This window comes from Bos mutus, chromosome 4 (assembly GCF_027580195.1).
Source record: "Bos mutus isolate GX-2022 chromosome 4, NWIPB_WYAK_1.1, whole genome shotgun sequence".
Lineage (NCBI taxonomy): Eukaryota > Metazoa > Chordata > Mammalia > Artiodactyla > Bovidae > Bos > Bos mutus.
The window spans coordinates 52440719-52459906 of record NC_091620.1 but is presented as its reverse complement, the minus strand read 5'-3'; the positions used below and the strand labels follow the sequence as shown (position 1 = coordinate 52459906).

The 19188-nt window shown below is 41.2% G+C and overlaps 1 protein-coding gene and 1 pseudogene across 1 annotated transcript in view; both read right to left on the bottom strand.

Moving 5' to 3' along the window:
• Window positions 1–3436: 3436 nt before the first annotated feature.
• Window positions 3437–19188, bottom strand: part of CHN2 (chimerin 2) — a 340978-nt gene continuing 325226 nt past the window's right edge. The window contains exons 10-13 of the mRNA XM_070369480.1: window positions 18143–18220; window positions 15197–15334; window positions 11859–11964; window positions 3437–5201 (exon numbers count right to left, since the gene is read on the bottom strand). Coding sequence (XP_070225581.1) covers window positions 5030–5201; window positions 11859–11964; window positions 15197–15334; window positions 18143–18220 — 494 coding nt within the window. The 3' untranslated portion in view covers window positions 3437–5029. The remainder of the gene's footprint in view (window positions 5202–11858; window positions 11965–15196; window positions 15335–18142; window positions 18221–19188) is intronic.
• LOC138987616 (centromere protein K pseudogene) lies at window positions 12366–15171 on the bottom strand (annotated as a pseudogene).

Below are 19188 nucleotides of genomic sequence, written 5' to 3'. Positions count from 1 at the left end.
GGTCGAAAAGAATCAGGCATAACTGAAGCGACTTAGCACACACATACATAATGAGGTAAACCCCTCCAAGCACGAGGTCTAACATGGTGCTTGTGGAGGCAAAATACATCGAAGTGGAACAACAAAATGCACTAGGACCTTGCGAAATGAACCTGAAGACAAAGCGTCTTTCTGAACCATACTCGTGAGACCTTCTTATTTTATTACATCAAAATGAACTTCATTTGCACTCTCCTCCTCCTCGTCCCCTCGGGTGAATGCTGGCACTCTAGAGCAGGGATCCCCAACCTCTGAGATCTAATACTTGATGTTCTGAGATGGAGCTGATATAAAAACAGAAACAGAGTACACAATAAATGTAATCTGCTTGACTCATTCTGAAACCATCCCACCCTCCCCCACCCATGTTGGTGGAAAAATTGTCTCCCACGAAACCAGTACCTGGTGCCAAAAAGGTTGGGGACTGCTGCTCTAGAGAACTTTGACTCGGGCCTCTCCTGCATTTCTCTGTTCTGTGTCCCTGGGCACTCTTATTGAATCCCACAGTTCCAATTATTATCTCTGGTGTCTCGCCCAAGTCCCCATCTCCAGCTTGGGTCTGTGCACGCAATTGCTCATGAAATATCTGCCTGGAAATTTCATAGGTATCTCTCTGGAGCTCACCATCTTCCTTACTTTTTGCACCCCTCCTCAAGAAACCCCCGGCTCTCCTTGTGTTCATTTCAAGAAATATTATCCAGTTGTCAAATTAAGCAATGCGGGAGTCGTCCTTGATCCTTTCATTTTTTATGTATATAATTTTTATTTATTTCTGGGTGGGCGAGGTCGTCGTTGCTCCGCGGGCTTTTCTGTGGTAGGACAGGGGCCCCTCTCTAGTTGTGGTGGGTGGGCTTCTCACTGCCCGGCTCCTCGTGTTGCAGAGCACAGGCTCTAGGGCACGTGGGCTCAGTAGCTGCGCTCCTGGGCTCTAGAGCACAGGCTTAGTTGCTGTGCAGCACGTGGGATCTTCCCAGATCAGGGATCAAACCCGTCTCCTGCACTGGCAGACTGATTCTTTACCTCTGAGCCACCAAGGGAGCCCCATTCTTGGTTCTTTAATCCAATCTATAACCAAACTTTTACAACTCTGACTCCTAAATTAACTCAGTTCTATTTATCTCTGCTTTGCTACCACTTCATCCAGGCTATATCACCTTAGTCCTCTAAATGACAACATCTGAGTGACTCCCTGTGTCTAGCCTCTCTACATTCATCTGCCCACATATTCTCTGATGGATCCAAAGTCAAGTAAGTGATCTTTTAAAAATGTAAGCCCAATTGTGTCATTTGTTTCTTAAAACCCATTAACACTAAATGCAATGTGGTGACCTAGATTACATCCTGGAACAGAAAAAGGACATTAGTGGAAAACTCATAAAACCTGAATAAAGCCTGGAGTTCAGTTAATAGTAATGTACTAATGTTGGTGTCTTAGTTTACTGTGGTTATGTAAGATGTTAACATTAGAGGAGTGGGTGAAGAGGGCACAGGGACCCTCTGCAGTAGCCTTGCAACTCTTCTGTAAATATAAGACTACTCCAAAACTAAAAAAACAAAAACAAAACCAAAAAACAGTAGCACCAGACTTGTTTATGTTAGAGTCTAAAATCCTTTACATGACCAGTTTTCTCTGCCCAGCCAAACTAAACCTATTATTTAATTCTTCCAAGTGACATAAAGGCTTCCTGGGTAGTTCAGCTGGTAAAGAATCCGCTTGCAACGCAAGAGACCCTGGTTTGATTCCTGGGTCGGAAGTTCCCCTGGAAAGGGATAGGCTACCCACTCCAGTGTTCTTGGGCTTCCCAGGTGGCTCAGTGGTAAAGAATCTGCCTGTAATGCGGGAGACCTACGTTCGATGCCCGGGGAGGGGAAATCCCCTGGAGGAGAGCATAGCAACGTACTCCAGTATTCTTGCCTGGAGAATCCTCATGGACAGAGGAGCCTGGTGGGCTACAGTTCACGTGGTCACAAAGAGTCAGACACGACAGCGACTAAGCACAGCAAGTGACGTAAACATTTTCATTGCCAGTATTCAGTGTCTGGCCTGTTAATAAGTGCTTGATAAGTATTTGTTGAAAATTAATGAATATCACGTTTTTTAAATCAAAAGATTGACTATGGATTTGGGGATTGGTAGATCTTGGGAACTTGTAAGCTACCTGAATTGGGTTTTCAGTTGCAGGCAGGATGGCCCAGGTAGCACTCCTGTGTACAATGTTACTTTCCTCAACTCCTCAAATCTCTTTTCTCTTGTTCCTTCCAGGCTGCTGTTCTCGAAATCCTGCACCAGTTCCCTTCCAAGCTTGGAGACCAGGTGCCCATTTTTGTTAATGGGAGAAAGGAAAAGGTCTTCCTCTACCCACCCTGTCCCTGCCCCACCTCTTATAACCCACCTGTGGACAGTTTAACAGTGGGTTCTGGAAACAACACTGCCTCCTTTCAGGTCTAAGTACTAGAGTTATTCCAAGGGCAGGAATTTCAAGCCAGGTAAGAGGAGCCACGTCAGGCTGCCAGATGGTGGGGAAGATAGGCATGAGTGAGCAGGCTTCAGACTAAAGCAAGGTAGAGGGGATCAAGTGTTGTAATCACATTCGAGCAAAGGAGTCAAGTGACCCTCTTTACACATTAGAGCCCTGTTATAATAATACCCCTTATGATTACTTGGACTTGGATTTAACCTGGGACAAATCCTTTTCTCTCATGTGTCTTCTTTTCCACCTCATGTTATATCCTTTCCTCGCCTAAGTCATCATTCTTAAAACCCAATCAGAATATTTTTCCCAGTTTTTTAGAGGAGCAAACTCATTCCCAAGGTCATATGCAGCCAATAACAGACAGGTCCTTGGCGGCTCAGATGGTAAAGAACCTGCCTGCAATGTGGAAGACCCAGGTTTGATCCCTGGGTCGGGAAGATCCCCTGGAGAAGGGAATGGCAACCCACTCGTTTTCTTGCCTGGAGAATCCCATGGACAGAGGAGCCTGGTGGACTACAGTCCATGGGGTTGCAGAGAGTTGAACACAACTGAGCAACTAATACTTTACTTTCTGCTACTCAAACATGAGTCTTTCTGACTCCATTTGTTCTGCCCTCCTGCAGGCAGCATAGGGTGATCTGCTCTAAAGACCACGTAACTCAACGAAGGACATAAACACAGTGGGTCTTACAGAAAGGGAAGCTAGAGTATTGGAACCCTAATCGCAGGCAGGCTCCCCAGGAGGAAACTGGAGGGGGAGGTGGGACCAGAGGTGGAGACTCCGTGGGATCTTTCTTTTCTTATTGTGCTTTGGCGATGATAGAAACTTTATTGCCTAAAACCCATGTGGGAGCAGTGTTGTGAATATTCTTTCCCTCTAGCCCTCAACACCAATTTCTTTCATATCTTCCCAAATGATAGACAGAGATTTAATACATTTAATGCTTTTCTTTCCATTTACACTATCATAAATTACAAAGTATTGTTCACTTCACAAAATAAAACCATTTCCAGATAATTTTTTGACAGTATCAAGAAGTACATAAGCTACAACAAACAAACCTGTACAGCTGGGAGGAACGATGCTAACAGGGACCAAGCAGAACCATCCTGACCCCCGAGTGCCATAACTGCACTGATCTCTCCCCTTTCAGCTCACTTAACACACAGTAATTCTCTTCTGGTCACTCCAAAACAAGACTGGTGAGTAACAACATGAATCGTCTCAGATAATCAGAGGGAAAGACATTGTAGTTAGGTTTAAGAAAAACAAATTTAGGTTTACAGTTTTTTGACATTTTAAATATTTTACCTATGTTACAAAATATAGAAATCTTGGTGTTGAAAGCTCATGATAAGATAAATAGAACCAATAAGATAGAACTATAGTCATCAAATCATATTAAATTATCCATTAGAGCTACTTTGATCAAGGAGGTACACATATTCATAAAAACCAAACTTACTTATTCTTTAAAAAATATGCTTGTTTATAAAACAAAAATGAAAAAAATCAACAATGACTCTGCAGGTTTCACTTTTCAGAAATACAGACATATGGTGAAAATGTGACTTGCCATTAACAGATGGATTCAGAGTGCTTGCCTGAAATGAAGAGGAAAAGTGCTTTTTACGTGGCCTAGATATAACCAGTGTTTCCAGATCATTTTATGTAAAATGACCACGTTCTGCGTGTTCTGTGATGTATACACGTGATATGGAAGAAGTATGACCAATTCTGAAACATACTTTGGGATTTCACAAAATTTCTATGGAAAGAAAATTGTAGATGTGACAGACCATCCTACAATTGCAATAAACATATACTGCACGATAGCAAAATGCCAGTGCTTAACAGCAAAAACTATTAAAAGCAGGGACAGAGGTGGGAGGTGAAATTTCACTGCAAAGCACTGATAAGGACAGAGGTATGTCAAGATAATACTGCATTCATGGGAAACTTTTTCAGGGATCACAGCGAGAAGGCAGGACAAGGTATACAGGGTAATAATCAATGCACTGCATTGAGTTCTATTTGCTAAAATAAAGTAACATTCTTGCAGCTAAAATAAAAATACATCTTACAATATAAGTTTCATTTAACATTTAACATATAGAATTGTCTTCTTTTTGTAAGTGGAAAATGTATAACTGTATCAAGTACCTCTATGAATTAAGTTCCCTTTTATTACTGATAAGACAGAAGTTTAAAGGTCTACACTGTTTTTTTTAATAAGTTAAAGAAAGATTTATTAATCACTCTTCCAACAAAACAGACAGACATACGAGGCACGGCAAAGACCCGAGGTGAGGACTTTTTCTCGCCCTCATCCTTGCTGTTCTCCCGTGGAGGGGCCAGTGTCTATGAGACACAGTAGCCAACCTGGCAATCCACTGTGGTCCAGGAAATTCCATCACTTGTTTGGAAAACAAATCAAGTGCAAGAGATGTTTTTATTTCTTTAGCCTTATCAACTTAGATGGGGCTGGGGCCACTCAACTCATTTTCCAGGTGAATTAAAACAAAACATCTTCATTTTCTATTAAGATCTGCACAATCAGCTTTTGGTACCGCATGTCATGGAGGGTGGTGAGGGTGCTGTCCTCAGGAGGTCTCATCAGGGTGGGCCCAAACACGATCCCCAGATTTTCAGCATTCATGAAATTGTCCTTTTCATTCATAGTCACCCTGCAAGACAAACATACACAGAGAGACGTTATACAGAGTCAAGGGTGGATTTGTGTACTGATTATGAACATAGGCCCCTGAGAGCTTCTCTGGTTTCGGAATTTGCAAAAGAAAATTGAGGACGAATTATAGAGAAGTATTTTTTAAAAGGTAATTTTTGGATTTTCTTGAAGAGATCTCTAGTCTTTCCCATTCTATTGTTTCCCTCTATTTCTTTGCATTGATCACTGAGGAAGGCTTTCTTATCTCTCCTTAGCTATTCTTTGGAACTCTGCATTCAGATTCTTATATCTTTCCTTTTCTCCTTTGCCTTTAGCTTCTCTTCTTTTCTCAGCTATTTGTAAGGCCTCCTCATACAACCATTTTGCCTTTTTGCATTTCTTTTTCTTGGGGATGGTCTTGATCACTGCCTCCTGTACAATATCACGAACCTCCGTCCATGGTTCTTCAGATACTCTATCATATCTAATCCCTTGAATCTAACAGAAGCAGAAAATATTAAGAAGAGGTGGCAAGCATACACAGAAGAACATACAAAAAAGATCTTCATGACCCAGATAACCACAATGGTGTGATCATTGGACTAGACCCAGACATCCTGGAATGTGAAGTCAAGTGGGCCTTAGGAAGCATCAATATGAACAAAGCTAGTGGAGGTGATGGAATTCCAGTTGAGCTATTTCAAATCCTAAAAGATGATGCTGTGAAAGTGCTGCACTCAATATGCCAGCAAATTTGGAGAACTCAGCAGTGGCCACAGGAATGGAAAAGGTCAGTTTTCATTCCAATTCCAAAGAAAGGCAATGCTGAAGAATGCTCAAACTACCACACAATTGCACTCATCTTACACGCTAGTAAAGTAATGCTCAAAATTCTCCAAGCCAGGCTTCAACAGTATATGAACCATGAATTTTCAGATGTTCAAGCTGGATTTAGAAAAGGCAGAGGAACCAGAGATCAAATTGCCTACATCTGTTGAATCATAGAAAAAGCAAGAGAATTCCAGAAAAACATCTACTTCTGCTTTATCAACTATGCCAAAGCCTTTAACTGTGACTGGATCACAACAAACTGTGGAAAATTCTGAAAGAGATGGGAATACCAGACCACCTTACCTGCCTCCTGAGAAATCTGTATCCAGTTCAAGAAGCAACAGTTAGAACTGGACATGGAACAATAGACTTGTTCCAAATCGGGAAAGGAGTATGTCAAGGCTATATATTGTCACCCTGTTTATTTAACTTATATGCAGAGTACATCATGTGAAATGCCAGGCTGGATGAAGCACAAGCTGGAATCAAGATTGCCAGGAGAAATACCAATAACCTCAGATATACAGGTGACACCACCGTTATGGCAGAAACTGAAGAAGAACTAAAAAGCCTCTTGATGAAAGTGAGAGAGGAGAGTGAAAAAGCTGGCTTAAAACTCAACATTCAGAAAATGAAGATCATGGCATCTGGTCCCATCACTTCAGGGCAAATAGATGGCCAAACAATGGAAACAGTGACAGACTTTATTTTTGGGGGCTCCAAAATCACTGCAGATGGTGACTGCAGTCATGAAATTAAAAGATGCTTACTCCTTGGAAGAAAAGCTATGACAAGCATAGTCAGCATATTAAAAAGCAGAGACATTACTTTGCCAACAAAGGTCTGTCTAGTCAAAGCTATGGTTTTTCCAGTAGTTGGGTATGGATATGAGAGTTGGACTATAAAGAAAGCTGAGCACTGAAGAACTGATGCTTTTGAACTGTGGTGTTGACTTTTGAGAGTCCTTTGGACTGCAAGGAGATTGAACCAGTCAATCCTAAAGGCAATCAGTCCTGAACAGTCATTGGAAGGACTGATGCTGAAGCTGAAACTTTCAATACTTTGGTCACCTGATGCTAGGAACTGACTCATTAGAAAAGACCCTGATGCTGGGCACGATTGAAGGCAGGAGGAGAAGGGGACAACAGAGGATGAGATGATTGGATGGCATCACCGATTCAATGGATATGAATTTGAGCAAGCTCTGGGAGTTGGTGATGGACAGGGAAGCCTGGCATGCTGCAGTCCATGGGGTCACAAAGAATCAGACACGACTGAGCGACTGAACTGAACTAAATTTTCAGATTAATTTTTTAGATTATTGACATTGTCTTCAGCCCACAGAAGTGAACTACTAAGTGAATCTGGTATAGACACACTTTTGAACACTATAAAATCAGTCCTCTTTCTAAATAAACATGGAACTCTCATTGAAGGAATATTGACTTGAAGGGGCAGTAAAGATTATTAGGTGGCCCATGATGCATACAGATTTAGTCTAGACTTGTATGACTGTCTTCATTTCCCTCTTCTTGCTGTCCACTGGTCTACATGCTGGAGGCTTGTATAACTATCTTTATCTCCCTCTTCTTGCTGTCCACTGTCTGTATGCTTGTATGACTCTCTTTATCTCCTCCTCCTCGCTTTCTACTGGTCTATATGCTGGAGGCTTGTATGCTTGTCTTCATTTCCCTCATCTTGCTGTCCCCACAGCTCTGTATGCTGGAGGCTTGTATGATTGTCTTCATTTCCCTCTTCTTGCTGTCCACTGGTCTGTATGCTGGCAAACCAGGAAGCTGAGGGCAGATTCCCTGACTGCTGGCAGGGCTACTGCCCAAGGAGAAAGGTCAAGGCATTGTCACGGGACAAGAGAATGGCTGGAATGTGGCCAAGTGGGAACACAGTTAGACATTATTTTTAGTTCTCACAGGATGAGGTCTGGAGCAGTAATTGTTATTAGAATTGAAAATACTCATCACTAATCATTAGAGAAATGCAAATCAAAAGTATAGTGAGGTATCATCTCACACCAGTCAGATGGCTATGATCAAAAAATCTAGAAACAAAAAGTGCTGGAGAGGGTGTGGAGAAAAGGGAATCCTCCTACACTATTGATGGAATTGTAAATTGGTACAACCATTGTGGAGAAGAGTATGGAGGTTCCTTAAAAAACAAATATAGAACTACCATATGACCTAGGAGTCCCACTCTTGGGCATATAGCTGAAGAAAACTCTAATTTGAAAAGATAAATGCACACCAGTGTTCACTGTAGCACTATTTACAACCGCCAAGACATGGAAGCAACCTAAATACCCATCAACAGAGGATAAAGGAGATGTGGTACATATACACAATGGAATATGTGTATATGTTGCCATTCCCTTCTCCAGGGCATCTTCCCAACCCAGGGACTGAACCTGGGTCTTCAGCATTGCAGGCAGATTCTTTACTGTCTGAGCCACCAGGGATCCTAATGGAATATTATTCATCTGTAAAAAGGAATGAAATAACGCCACTTGCAGAAGCAAGGATGGACCTAGAGACTGTCATACTGAGTCAGTCAGAGAAAGACAAATACCATATGATATCACTTATGTATGGAATCTTAAAAAAGCACAAATGAACTTATTTACAAAACAGGGTCCCAGATGTAGAAAACAAAATTTACAGTTACCTGGGGGAAATGGGGGTAGGGAGGGATAAACTGGGAGATTGGGCTTGACATACACATAGGACTATATATAAAATAGACAAATAATAAGGATCTACTGTATAGCAGAGGGAAATCTATTCAGCACTCTGTAATGGCCTATATGGGAAAAGAATCTATGGAAGAGTGGGTATCAGCTTATGTATAACTGATTCACTTTGCCGTACAGCAGCAAGTAACAAAACAGAAATCAACTATACTCCAATCAAATTATTTTAAAAACACCCAGGTAAGAACTGCAAAGCCTTTAAACATGAAGTTCAAATTCCAAAGTTGGCTTAACACCTTCCTAAGTAGAATAAAATTATGATCTCTCAGATTCTTGCTTGAAGGAATTAAGGTTTTAGTATGTTCATAATAGATCTAAAAGGGAGTACATTCTTCAAGAAGAGCAAAATAGGATTGACATATGTTTAAGTTTTTTACAGAGAGCTATCTCTTTGTGTTTATTCTCTTAAAGCTAATTAAGCCTAGCTGTGCGTGTGTGCATACCAAGTTGCTTCAGTCGTGTCCCACTCTTTGCAACCCCATGGACTATAGCTGTCCAGGCTCCTCTGTCCATGAGATTCTCCAGGCAAGAATACTGGAGTAGGTTGCCATCTTAACTTTGCACTGTGAAGGTAATGAAGCTGAATTGACCTTCCTAAGACTAGCCATCTAGTATTGTTTTAGAAAGGTCAACTCAGCTTGCGTTACCTTCACATTGCAAAGTTAAGAGGGAGGTAAGAAAGAGGATTTTCTTCATTTTCAAACTACTCATAGTTGTCCATCAAGTCAGTCACCACACCTGACCAGACAAGATAGATAGCAACCCCTCCATAGTAAAAATACTAAATAATTGGCATTTAAGACTCAACTGGGATGTGTCAGCATTTTTTTACTTTGCCTTTCAAAGTATCATAATTGGACACTAAAAGAAATAACTTAGAGCTAATTAAAAGGAAGACTGACATTCAAGCCTATTTTTTATCCAAAATTTACTTGTACTCTTCAATAAATTAATCAAAATGAGACTATAAGATAACTGTTACATTTTTGATCACCTTGAATATGAGCAAGAGTATTTATATGTTTTAAAGGTAGAAAAATTAAAACCTCAATGCATTAAGCGTTTCTATAGTTTTATCAACTTGTTTCCTTTCATTTACTGAACCGATCTGTAAATTGGTCAGTATAGATATTTTTTGGTTTATTTTATCTAAAAATGGGCTGCTACCATATATCCCCCCAAAACACAGAGGAAGGCACACAGAAGTACCCTGATCCTGTCAACATCTCAAAGACCAATATATTGACCTCACAAGTACAGTGAAGGAAAGAGATCTGTGGTTTAGGTAAAAGAGTCTAGAACCAGAGACTCCAGTGTACTGTAAACAGCCATCTCTGTCTGTCTCACATGCCCTCACACAAATAACCCAGTGTGTAGCCCCTGTGGCAGGCAGCCTCTGAGAAGGCCCCCAGTGAGCTCTGTCTTCTGGAATCCATACCCTTCTGTAACTCCTTCCCCTAGAGCAGGGGTCCCTGACCTCCAGGATCTAATAATGCTTGATGATCTGAGGTGGAGCTGATGTAATAATAATAGAAATAAGTGAAAGTTGCCCAGTCGTGTCCAACTTTTTGCGACCCCATGGACTATACAGTCCCTGGAATTCTCCAGGCCAGAATACTGAAGTGGGTAGCCTTTCCCTTCTCCAGGGGATCTTCCCAACCCAGGGATTGAACCCAAGTCTCCAGCATTGTAGGTGGATTTTTTACCAGCTGAGCCACAAGGGAAGTCCAAGAATACTGGAGTGGGTGGCCTATATCCCTTCTCCAGTGGATCTTCCTGACCCAGGAATCAAACCGGGCTCTCCTGCATTGTAGGCAGATTCTTTAACAATTGAGCTATCAGAGAAGACCAATAGAAATGAAGTACACAATAAATGTAATCTGCTTGACCCATCCCCAAACCATCCCCCAAACCCTGGTCCATGGAAATACTGTCTTCAGCGAAACTGGTCCCTGGTGCTAAACAGGCTGGTGACTGTTGCCCTAAAGCATAGGCTAGACCTAGTGACTTGCTTCCAACACATAGAGTAATAGCAAGAGCAGTGGGGTATGGCTTCTGAGATTAGGTTACAGAAAGGCTGTCTTCCGTCGTGGGTGTCTTGCTTGCTTGCTGTAAGAGAAGCCAGCTGCCATGTGGGGAGCTGCCTATGGGAAGATCCATATGACAGGAAACAGGGCTACTGTTCTGAGAACAGTCGGCAAGTGACACCTGCAGGCTAATCGCCTCTGAGGAACTGAATCCTGCCAAAGACCATGTGAGTGAGCTTGGAAGTGGACACTTCCCTACTCGAGCCTTGCAGCCTGGCTGTCAGTTTGACTGCAGCCTCATTATTAACCTTGAACCAAAGGCACCCAGCAAAAGCCACCTGGATTCCTGTCCACAGAGACTATGCAATAATAAACACTTACAGTTTCAAGCAATCTGTCAGTCAGTGGGAGGAAATGACAACCCATTCCAGTATTCTTGCCTGGAGAATCCTATGGACAGAGGAGCCTGGTGGGCTGTCCATGGGGTTGCAGAGATTTGGACATGACTGAGCACACACACACGACAGATAATTAATACATCAGATGAAACAAGAAGTCAGGGTGGAAATCTGCTTGCCCAGAAAGAAGGCAGCTCAGGAGTTTGGGTTTAGGGTGAGCAAAAGGAGGGACAGAACACAGAGTTCAAGGCTTTGTGGGAGGAGGGTGCAGACTCAGGGGCAGCCTAGACACATGGTTAAAACAGATTAGGGGCTATGGGTCAAACTGGGTTTCCATCCTGGCTTTACCTCGCCTCTCTGCATCAGTTGTGTAATGTCCCTAAGCTTCAGAAGTATTACCTGTAACGTGAGGCTCCTAACAGTACCAGCCTCAGAGACAGGACACATCTAAAGTGCGGGAAGCAGCTTCTGCTATCTCCTAGACACAGAGTAAGCGTCTAGGGTTATCAATGGGCTGACCTGGAGAAGGTAACCTAATTCACTTAAAAGGAGGATCTGTTCACTCAGTGGGTTGGGGAGGTTGTGCACTTTTCCTAACGCATCAACTGTGCAGGGCAGATAGAGTGTGCAGAGGCGGCGCCAAGGAGGTGTCAGCTTACTTCTTGAGGTGGATCATCAGGTATCGGAGGGTCTCATAGTGGGCAGGAGGAAGCAGCATCAGCACTTCATGGACCGCTTCCAGCCTCTCATCCGCATTGGAGATTTCTGTGAAGATCACACATAATGAATATCAGTGCAGTGCTGAAACATTAAAGTTTTCAGAGAAACTACAAGAAGTTTGGTTTGTTCAGGCTACAGGTGAAGGGGATGTCTAATAATATTTCACTTAAAGTGATCCATTTGTTCATGTCTTGTCTTATTCCAGAAAGGGTTTGAGGCTGGGAGCCACATGCGTATTGAATGTCCACTGGCTGCATGGCAGGAGGCTGCCCTCCAGGAATCTGCAGCCTTGTAGATACTTACTGGTGGCACATGCACAGACTGTGCTTTGCCCATCTTCTTTTTTTTTTTTTTTTTAGAAAAGTCACAGAGGATTAACAAAATTTTATGAACACAATATCATTAGTAATAATTAACAGAATCAAGAAAGGTTTAATATATATATCACTAATAATACACATTAAAATACTTTTAATCTACCTTTATTCATTATTTTTTAATATTCCAATTTTTAACAAACCTAGAAATATTGTAGTATACATGAATAGATGTACTATATACTTAAAAATTATGCTACAGTATACATTAAGATACTAAGTCAGTTTTTTAATCTCCAGCAAATTATGGCCTTTCACCATAATTTATAAATTTAAAGGATGTAAGCACCAAATAGAACTCAAAATGTATAAAATAAACTGGCATATATTTTAAAAGAAAAACATTAGGAATATAGTTAACAAAAAGTTTCCAAAGAATAGTGCAGAAGGTATATTTACAGTATTATAATGATTAAGTCTAGAATGTTTTTTACTTACATTCTTGTCAACTCAGTTGAAAACACAAAAGCACTGACTGACTATGAAGCTATCATTTTTAAATGAATAGTAGATGGCAGCATGAGTCATTTTAAGCATGAAAGGAAAATGGACTATATCATGTGCTTTGATTAGCAAATAACGTTCTTTATCCAAGTAATTCTCAGTGTTTCCATTATCCTTGAATGACAAGATTCTTTATGTACTGTGTGAAAAAAACACCATCTTTTTACTGATGGAAGGCTTCTAATCTTATTCGGGTTGGATCTTCTGGATGTCTCAAGGCAATTCCATTACGCAGGAGCAGCTCAATATAAGGTGGCCAAAAAGAATCACTAATTTTGACATATGGGTCATGTGGAACACCAAATAATCTATTTAAAAGAATCTCTAACATTTCATGCAGTGTTATCAGCTGTGCAGTTGATTCTTGAACGTTTTTCTTTTTCTTTTTAACGTTTCTATCAGGCAGAGGAAAATGGTCTTCGAGAAACTCACCCAAGGTAACCAAGAGTTTCTCCTTAAATTCTTTTATATCACGCATTTTTGTTTTCAGCTCATTAAAAATTCTTGATTCAGAAAATGTCACAACCTGCTGTTTCAATTCATTTTGTAGCACATTAAGAGATTCCAATATCTGTTGCTGTTCATCCAACCATTTTTGCTCCCTTTCTAAGTCTTCCTTTAATTTTTCATTATTTGACTGAATAGTAGATAGCACCAATTCAAGATCATTTCTCAATTTTTGGAACTCTTCTTTTCCTAACGTTACCAGAATTTCTTCATTCAGGGAATCATTTCAGGAGTTTCTTTTTGCCACTGACTAAGTTCAGCAGTCAAACATTTCACTTGCATAATTAATAATGACAGCTGAGCATTTGAATCAGTGAGCGTCTCAGTTCCAGTAAATGATAATTTGTTTTGACATTCTTCCATATCTTTCCACATTTCTTCACATTTTTTAACAAGTTCTTCTTCAGCATCAGCAACATCTTCCACATCTGTAGTATTATCTGGATCTAGATCTTGCTGATTCAATGACATGTGCCTTATGATTTTTGTTAACCTTGTTAAGAAAAACTCCTCCGCACCACAGACGTGCCCATCTTCTGAACACTGGATTTGCTAGAAACTATGACCAGCTTTAATTTAAACTGGACCACACTTGGGAGCTTTCTCTTGAAATTGTCTACCAAATCTTTTCTTGGCAGGCATAACTGAATCCACTTTATAATGCAAGGGCACTGGCAGGTGAGCCAGCCAATTCAGGGTGCACTGTTGGCACTTTTTGTCAAAATGTTGGCATGGTGAACCGCAGGGTGCTGTCCAGGTTAGGAAGTAGATAGTAGGCACGTTAACAATGGGAGGAAGCATGCATGCTTCTGTTTTCAGGACTCTGATGGGTATTGGCAGCCATTCAAAGAAAGCTCTCCTGGTCATTCCTCCTGGGGCAGAGGGTACCTGCTGTCAGAACCTTCCCCACAAGACCACTGGGATCCAGGAAAGAATGCTCTGACCAGGGATTATAGCCACAGCTCATCTGGAAAGTACACCCTGAGCGATTGCAGTCTGCCCATGTTTCTCCCCATCAGGTATCTTGTTACTACATTTAGCAACATATATCTTTAAAGATTATAGTTTTTAATAAAAACTTCCTCAAAGTGTGCTTGACTTCTGTGTCATGCATTCTAGCACCTGAATCTCCCCTTCCTCACTACAGTCCTGGACAAAGTGTAATGCAACTCCCCCCGCCCCCAACACACACACACAGACACACACAGGTCCTCTCACCTGACAGCACTGACCCAAGTGCCACACCCTGAAGGAGCAGCTCTAGGCTGACGGAAGACTAGTGCTAATGTTCCATTTCTGGACCCGTGAGCTCAGCTCTCTAAGCTTAGTTTACCTCCTCTGTAAAATGGGATTACAATATGTGCCTCATCAGCTAGATGAAAAGGTTAAAAAAGGAGATATTGGTGAGAGTTCCTAGGATAGTATTTGATACAGTATCTTCTCGGCCTGTTACTAATTTTGAACAGCATCAAGGTGCCCTAACTTGGGGTATGACTTTAATCAATTAGCAAGGGGATTCTGCTTAATAGATGAAAGTAGTTAATCTATACAGCCCTCACTGAAGAATATCTGATTGCTTACTAGAAAAGCATTTCACTTTCAACATATAACAGAGTAAGTCTGTGTTGGTTTTCAGCATAGAAGAAACAGTGGGGAGAGACAGAACTGCCTGGTCCCCAGCATCAGTCGAGTAGAACTGGCTTAGCACTGGTTCCACTCAGCTAGTGTACTATGTCTGGGTTTCTACTAACTATACTGTTGTGCCCTCACTTGGCAAAGCAAGTCCTCATGCCATAATTTAATCAGGTTCTGAGTTTTCATTTTCTTGAAGTCAAAAGCATCACACTTAAAAATTTGGTGCCATTAAACAATTAGTACTCAATACTTACTCGCTGCTTCTATAAATTTGGAATAGGTATCATAGGTGATGACAGGAATGGGTAAGTCTCTGAAATACAGTTTAAGGGCTCCAGTGATGATGTTTATGTCTGGATAGATGTTGGCAGATATATCTGCCTTTTCACCATCTGAAAAACAATCAGTGATCCAGTTCCTAATTAGGATCTTATTTCACCAAGTTAAACCGTGCCCAGAAAGAAAAAAAAGACGCGACAATGAATGCTCCCTTACAAGTCTCAGCTGACTCTCTTGGCATCTAATAACATGGAGATGGAGGAAGTAACAAAGAGAAGTTTGGTAAGAGGGATTTTGGGTCTGAGGGTAAGTAGAGCCAAAAATGTAGTGAAATAGACTTAAAATAGTTCTTTGGGTGCCAGCCCCTGGTAATTTGCTAAATAGAAGTCTAGCTCAGTAATTTATATTCTAGACACAAAGCTTATAATAGGATAACAATCTAATTTGAAATTATAAAATCAAGAATCTCATATAGTATTCTTTGGATTTGGATTTGAAGATCACATACATAAAATAAGTTGAATATATTCAGATTTTAGTGTTTCTTTCAGGCTTACCAAAGTTTCTTTTCACTTGATTATTCCTTCCTTAATCCCTAAGACTTTAATCTGGGAAACTTAAACTTTCCCTCATGGGTAGGTAATGTTATATTTCTTACTATTTTTTGCAATCTTTCTGAAGACATATTTTGACTTTTTGTTTTTACCATTAGTAGATATCAGTCCAATTTAACTGTCACAATCTATAAAATTTTTTCAATCATATAGGGAATATTAGCATTATCTTTTTTATAGAGAATTGAAAGAAAGAACAAATGTCTCAGCGAATTTGGTTCTGAGGATTAAAAAGCTCTTAATGTACAGAAAACAGTAAGAGTGTAGCAGATAGGCCATCTGATCGCATTATTTATGTATTTAACAAACAATTACTGAGAACCTACCATGGGCCAGGCACTGTTAAGCCCTAGGGAACTAAAGAAGAAAAGACATAAATTTGTCCCTCAGTATCCATGGGAGATTGGTTCTAGGACTCCCCACTGCATGAGTACCAAAATCCGTGGATGCTCAAGTTCCTTATATAAAATGGCTTACTATGTGCATATAACCTATGTATATTCTCCTGTATACTTTAAATCATCTCTGCTGCTGCTGCTGCTTAGTCACTTCAGTCGTGTCCGACTCTGTGCAACCCCATAGACGGCAGCCCACCAGGCTCCCCCGTTCCTGGGACTCTCCAGGCAAGAACACTGGAGTGGGTTGCCATTTCCTTCTCCAATACAGGAAAGTGAAAAGTGAAAGTGAAGACGCTCAGTCGTATCCGACTCTTAGCGACCCCATGGACTGCAGCCCACCAGGCTCCTTCATCCATGGGATTTTCCAGGCAAGAGTACTGGAGTGGGGTGCCATTGCCTTCTCCAATTATGTATAATACCTAATACAATGTAAATGCTATGTAAATAATATTAATACAATGTTAATGCTACATAAATAGTTGCCAGCTTGTGGCAAATTCAAGTGTTGCTTTTTGGAACTTTCTGGAATTAAAAAACATATTTTTGATCCACAATTGTTTGAGTCTACCAACATGGAACCTGCAGATACAGAAGGCCAATGGTACTTTTGCTCAAATAACTCTGGTTAGATTGGAAGTCGGGCATGACGCTCAACAACTGCAAGGAAATGGGAAGACAGCTCTGCTGGAGAAATGTGGAAATGTGGAGGGGGACAGAGGAAAAGGAAATGGAATTCTTAGGTCAGTGTGGAGTGGTCAGGGAACAGTCATGAAAAGGGAAGACTTAAGCTGACATTGATAAAACAATTAGGTGTTTGCCAGGCAGAATTGTGAACACATTCTAGATGGAGAGAGCAAGGTGACCCCAGATGCTTGTTCATGAAGAGAGGTGGGGAATACTTCAGTATTGCTAGGGTACAAAGTCTATAGAGAGGAGGTTGTGGCTATGAGCATGCAGATAGATCATCAAAGACCTCATCTACTATTCTACAGAGCAGAGGACCTATCTAGTGGGCCAGAGGTTCCATCTCTGATTGGCTGTATCAGAATTATTTGGATCATTCAAAGGAAATACAGATTCTTAGGCTCAGCTTCCTGAATGAGTTCCCAGGGTGGCCCCTGCTGATCTGTATTTTTAATGAGTTCCCTAGTTAGCTCATGATATCTGGCCTAAGCGAGAATATGGCCTGGAGGACAGTATGGCACAGTCATCAAGAAGAAAAGGAGTCACCTCCTAAACTTCCCCTAGTTTAGTGCCAGGGGTACCCCCATCACTATGCTCTCCTCTTTGGATCTCTGGGAGAAGGAGAAGAATAAATGGGATCTGAGGTAGAGGATGCAGAAGGTACCATGTGCCATGGTGCCATGTGACAGATCTTAAATGTTGGGCAACAAAGTCAAGAAGCTTAATGGGACCAAAGGCTGTCTGATTATTCAAGTAGTATTTTAAACTCACTTCTCCATGTGGTGAACTGTCCATGACTTTTTAAAAAACACTTCCCCCAGGGAATCAGAGAACTATGAGAAAACTATGGATTACAAAACATTACTTCCTTGCTTCCTAAAGAACAGCTCTTAGTAGCTCTAAAACCCCATTTCCATTATGAATAAAACTGGTTCCAAAAGAGAAGATGCTAAGGATAAGTCATTTAGCACTCAATAACGTGCAAGTCTGGGGCTTCCTTGGTGGCTCAGATGGTAAAGAATCTGCCTGCAATGCAGGAGACCCAGGTTAGGTGCCTGGGTTGGGAAGATCTCCTGGAGAAGGGAACGGCTACCCATTCCAGTATTCTTGCCTAGGAAATCCCATGGACAGAGGAGCCTGGTGGGCTACAGTCCATGGGGTCTGTCCATGAACAGTCAGACACAGTTGAGCAACTAACACACATACATGCAAAGGGCAAGCCTACCTCTGTCAAATGCCATTTTGACATCTTCGATGTGTTCTGTGAACCCGGAGACTCTATAAAGGCCTTCTGACTTTAATCCTGTAAAAAAAAGGAGATAGATTTTAACTGTAGCTTCCTAAAGCACCTAAAAATGAATATAATTTCCTATCTACACTGCATGCTATCAGGAAATGAGCAAATGTAGTCAGTGCTCTTATTAGGGGCTTCCCTGGTGACTCAGTGGTAAAGAATCTGCCTGCCAATGCAGGAGACACAGGTTTGATCCCTGGGTCAGGAAGATCCCATGAAGAGGGAAATGGCAACCTACTCCAGTGTTCTTGCCTGGGAAATTCCATGGACAGAGGAGCCTGGCAGGCAATCGTCCATGGGGTTACAAAGAGTCGGATACAACTGAGTGACTGAGAAACAAATGCACACAAGCATGCTCTTATATATTACACATTATCACATCAGAACTTGAAATGTCCATCTCAGTTTCTGTGCATCTGTCTTCACTGCTTGTGTGGCAGTGGAGACCTCGGGGTCTGGTCTTCCTCCTGCCTGGCTTTGCAGAGTGAACCCAAGGTTAAGATTCTCATCAGTCATGATGTCCTGCTTCCTTTGTTCATCTGACAGTGGATGAGACTTCACTTCAGCAAACTATTTTCTCCCCAGCATCATCTCAATCCATATGCCATACTGTATGTAGCACGGTGCTCGGTACACAAGTGTGCATATGTGTGGTACATCTTATCCTGATTTTACGAGAACTATCCAAATTTTATAGCCTATGTGTTTATCATAATAATGACAGTATGTTAAATGTTTAACTACATATGATTGATTTAAATGGTATACCTTCAAATAAATGATTATACAAATAGATGCAGGAAAGTAAAATTCTAATGAATGAGTATGGAAACTTGATCACTGTATATTTAGGGTAAGAAAAAGATGTGGGTGCAATTCCTAGACCTTATTGATTTGTTAGGATATTTCAAAGTATCAGAAAGGATAGAGGATAAGATTTCAGACCTTGTATATCAAAAACCAGCTGTTATCAAACT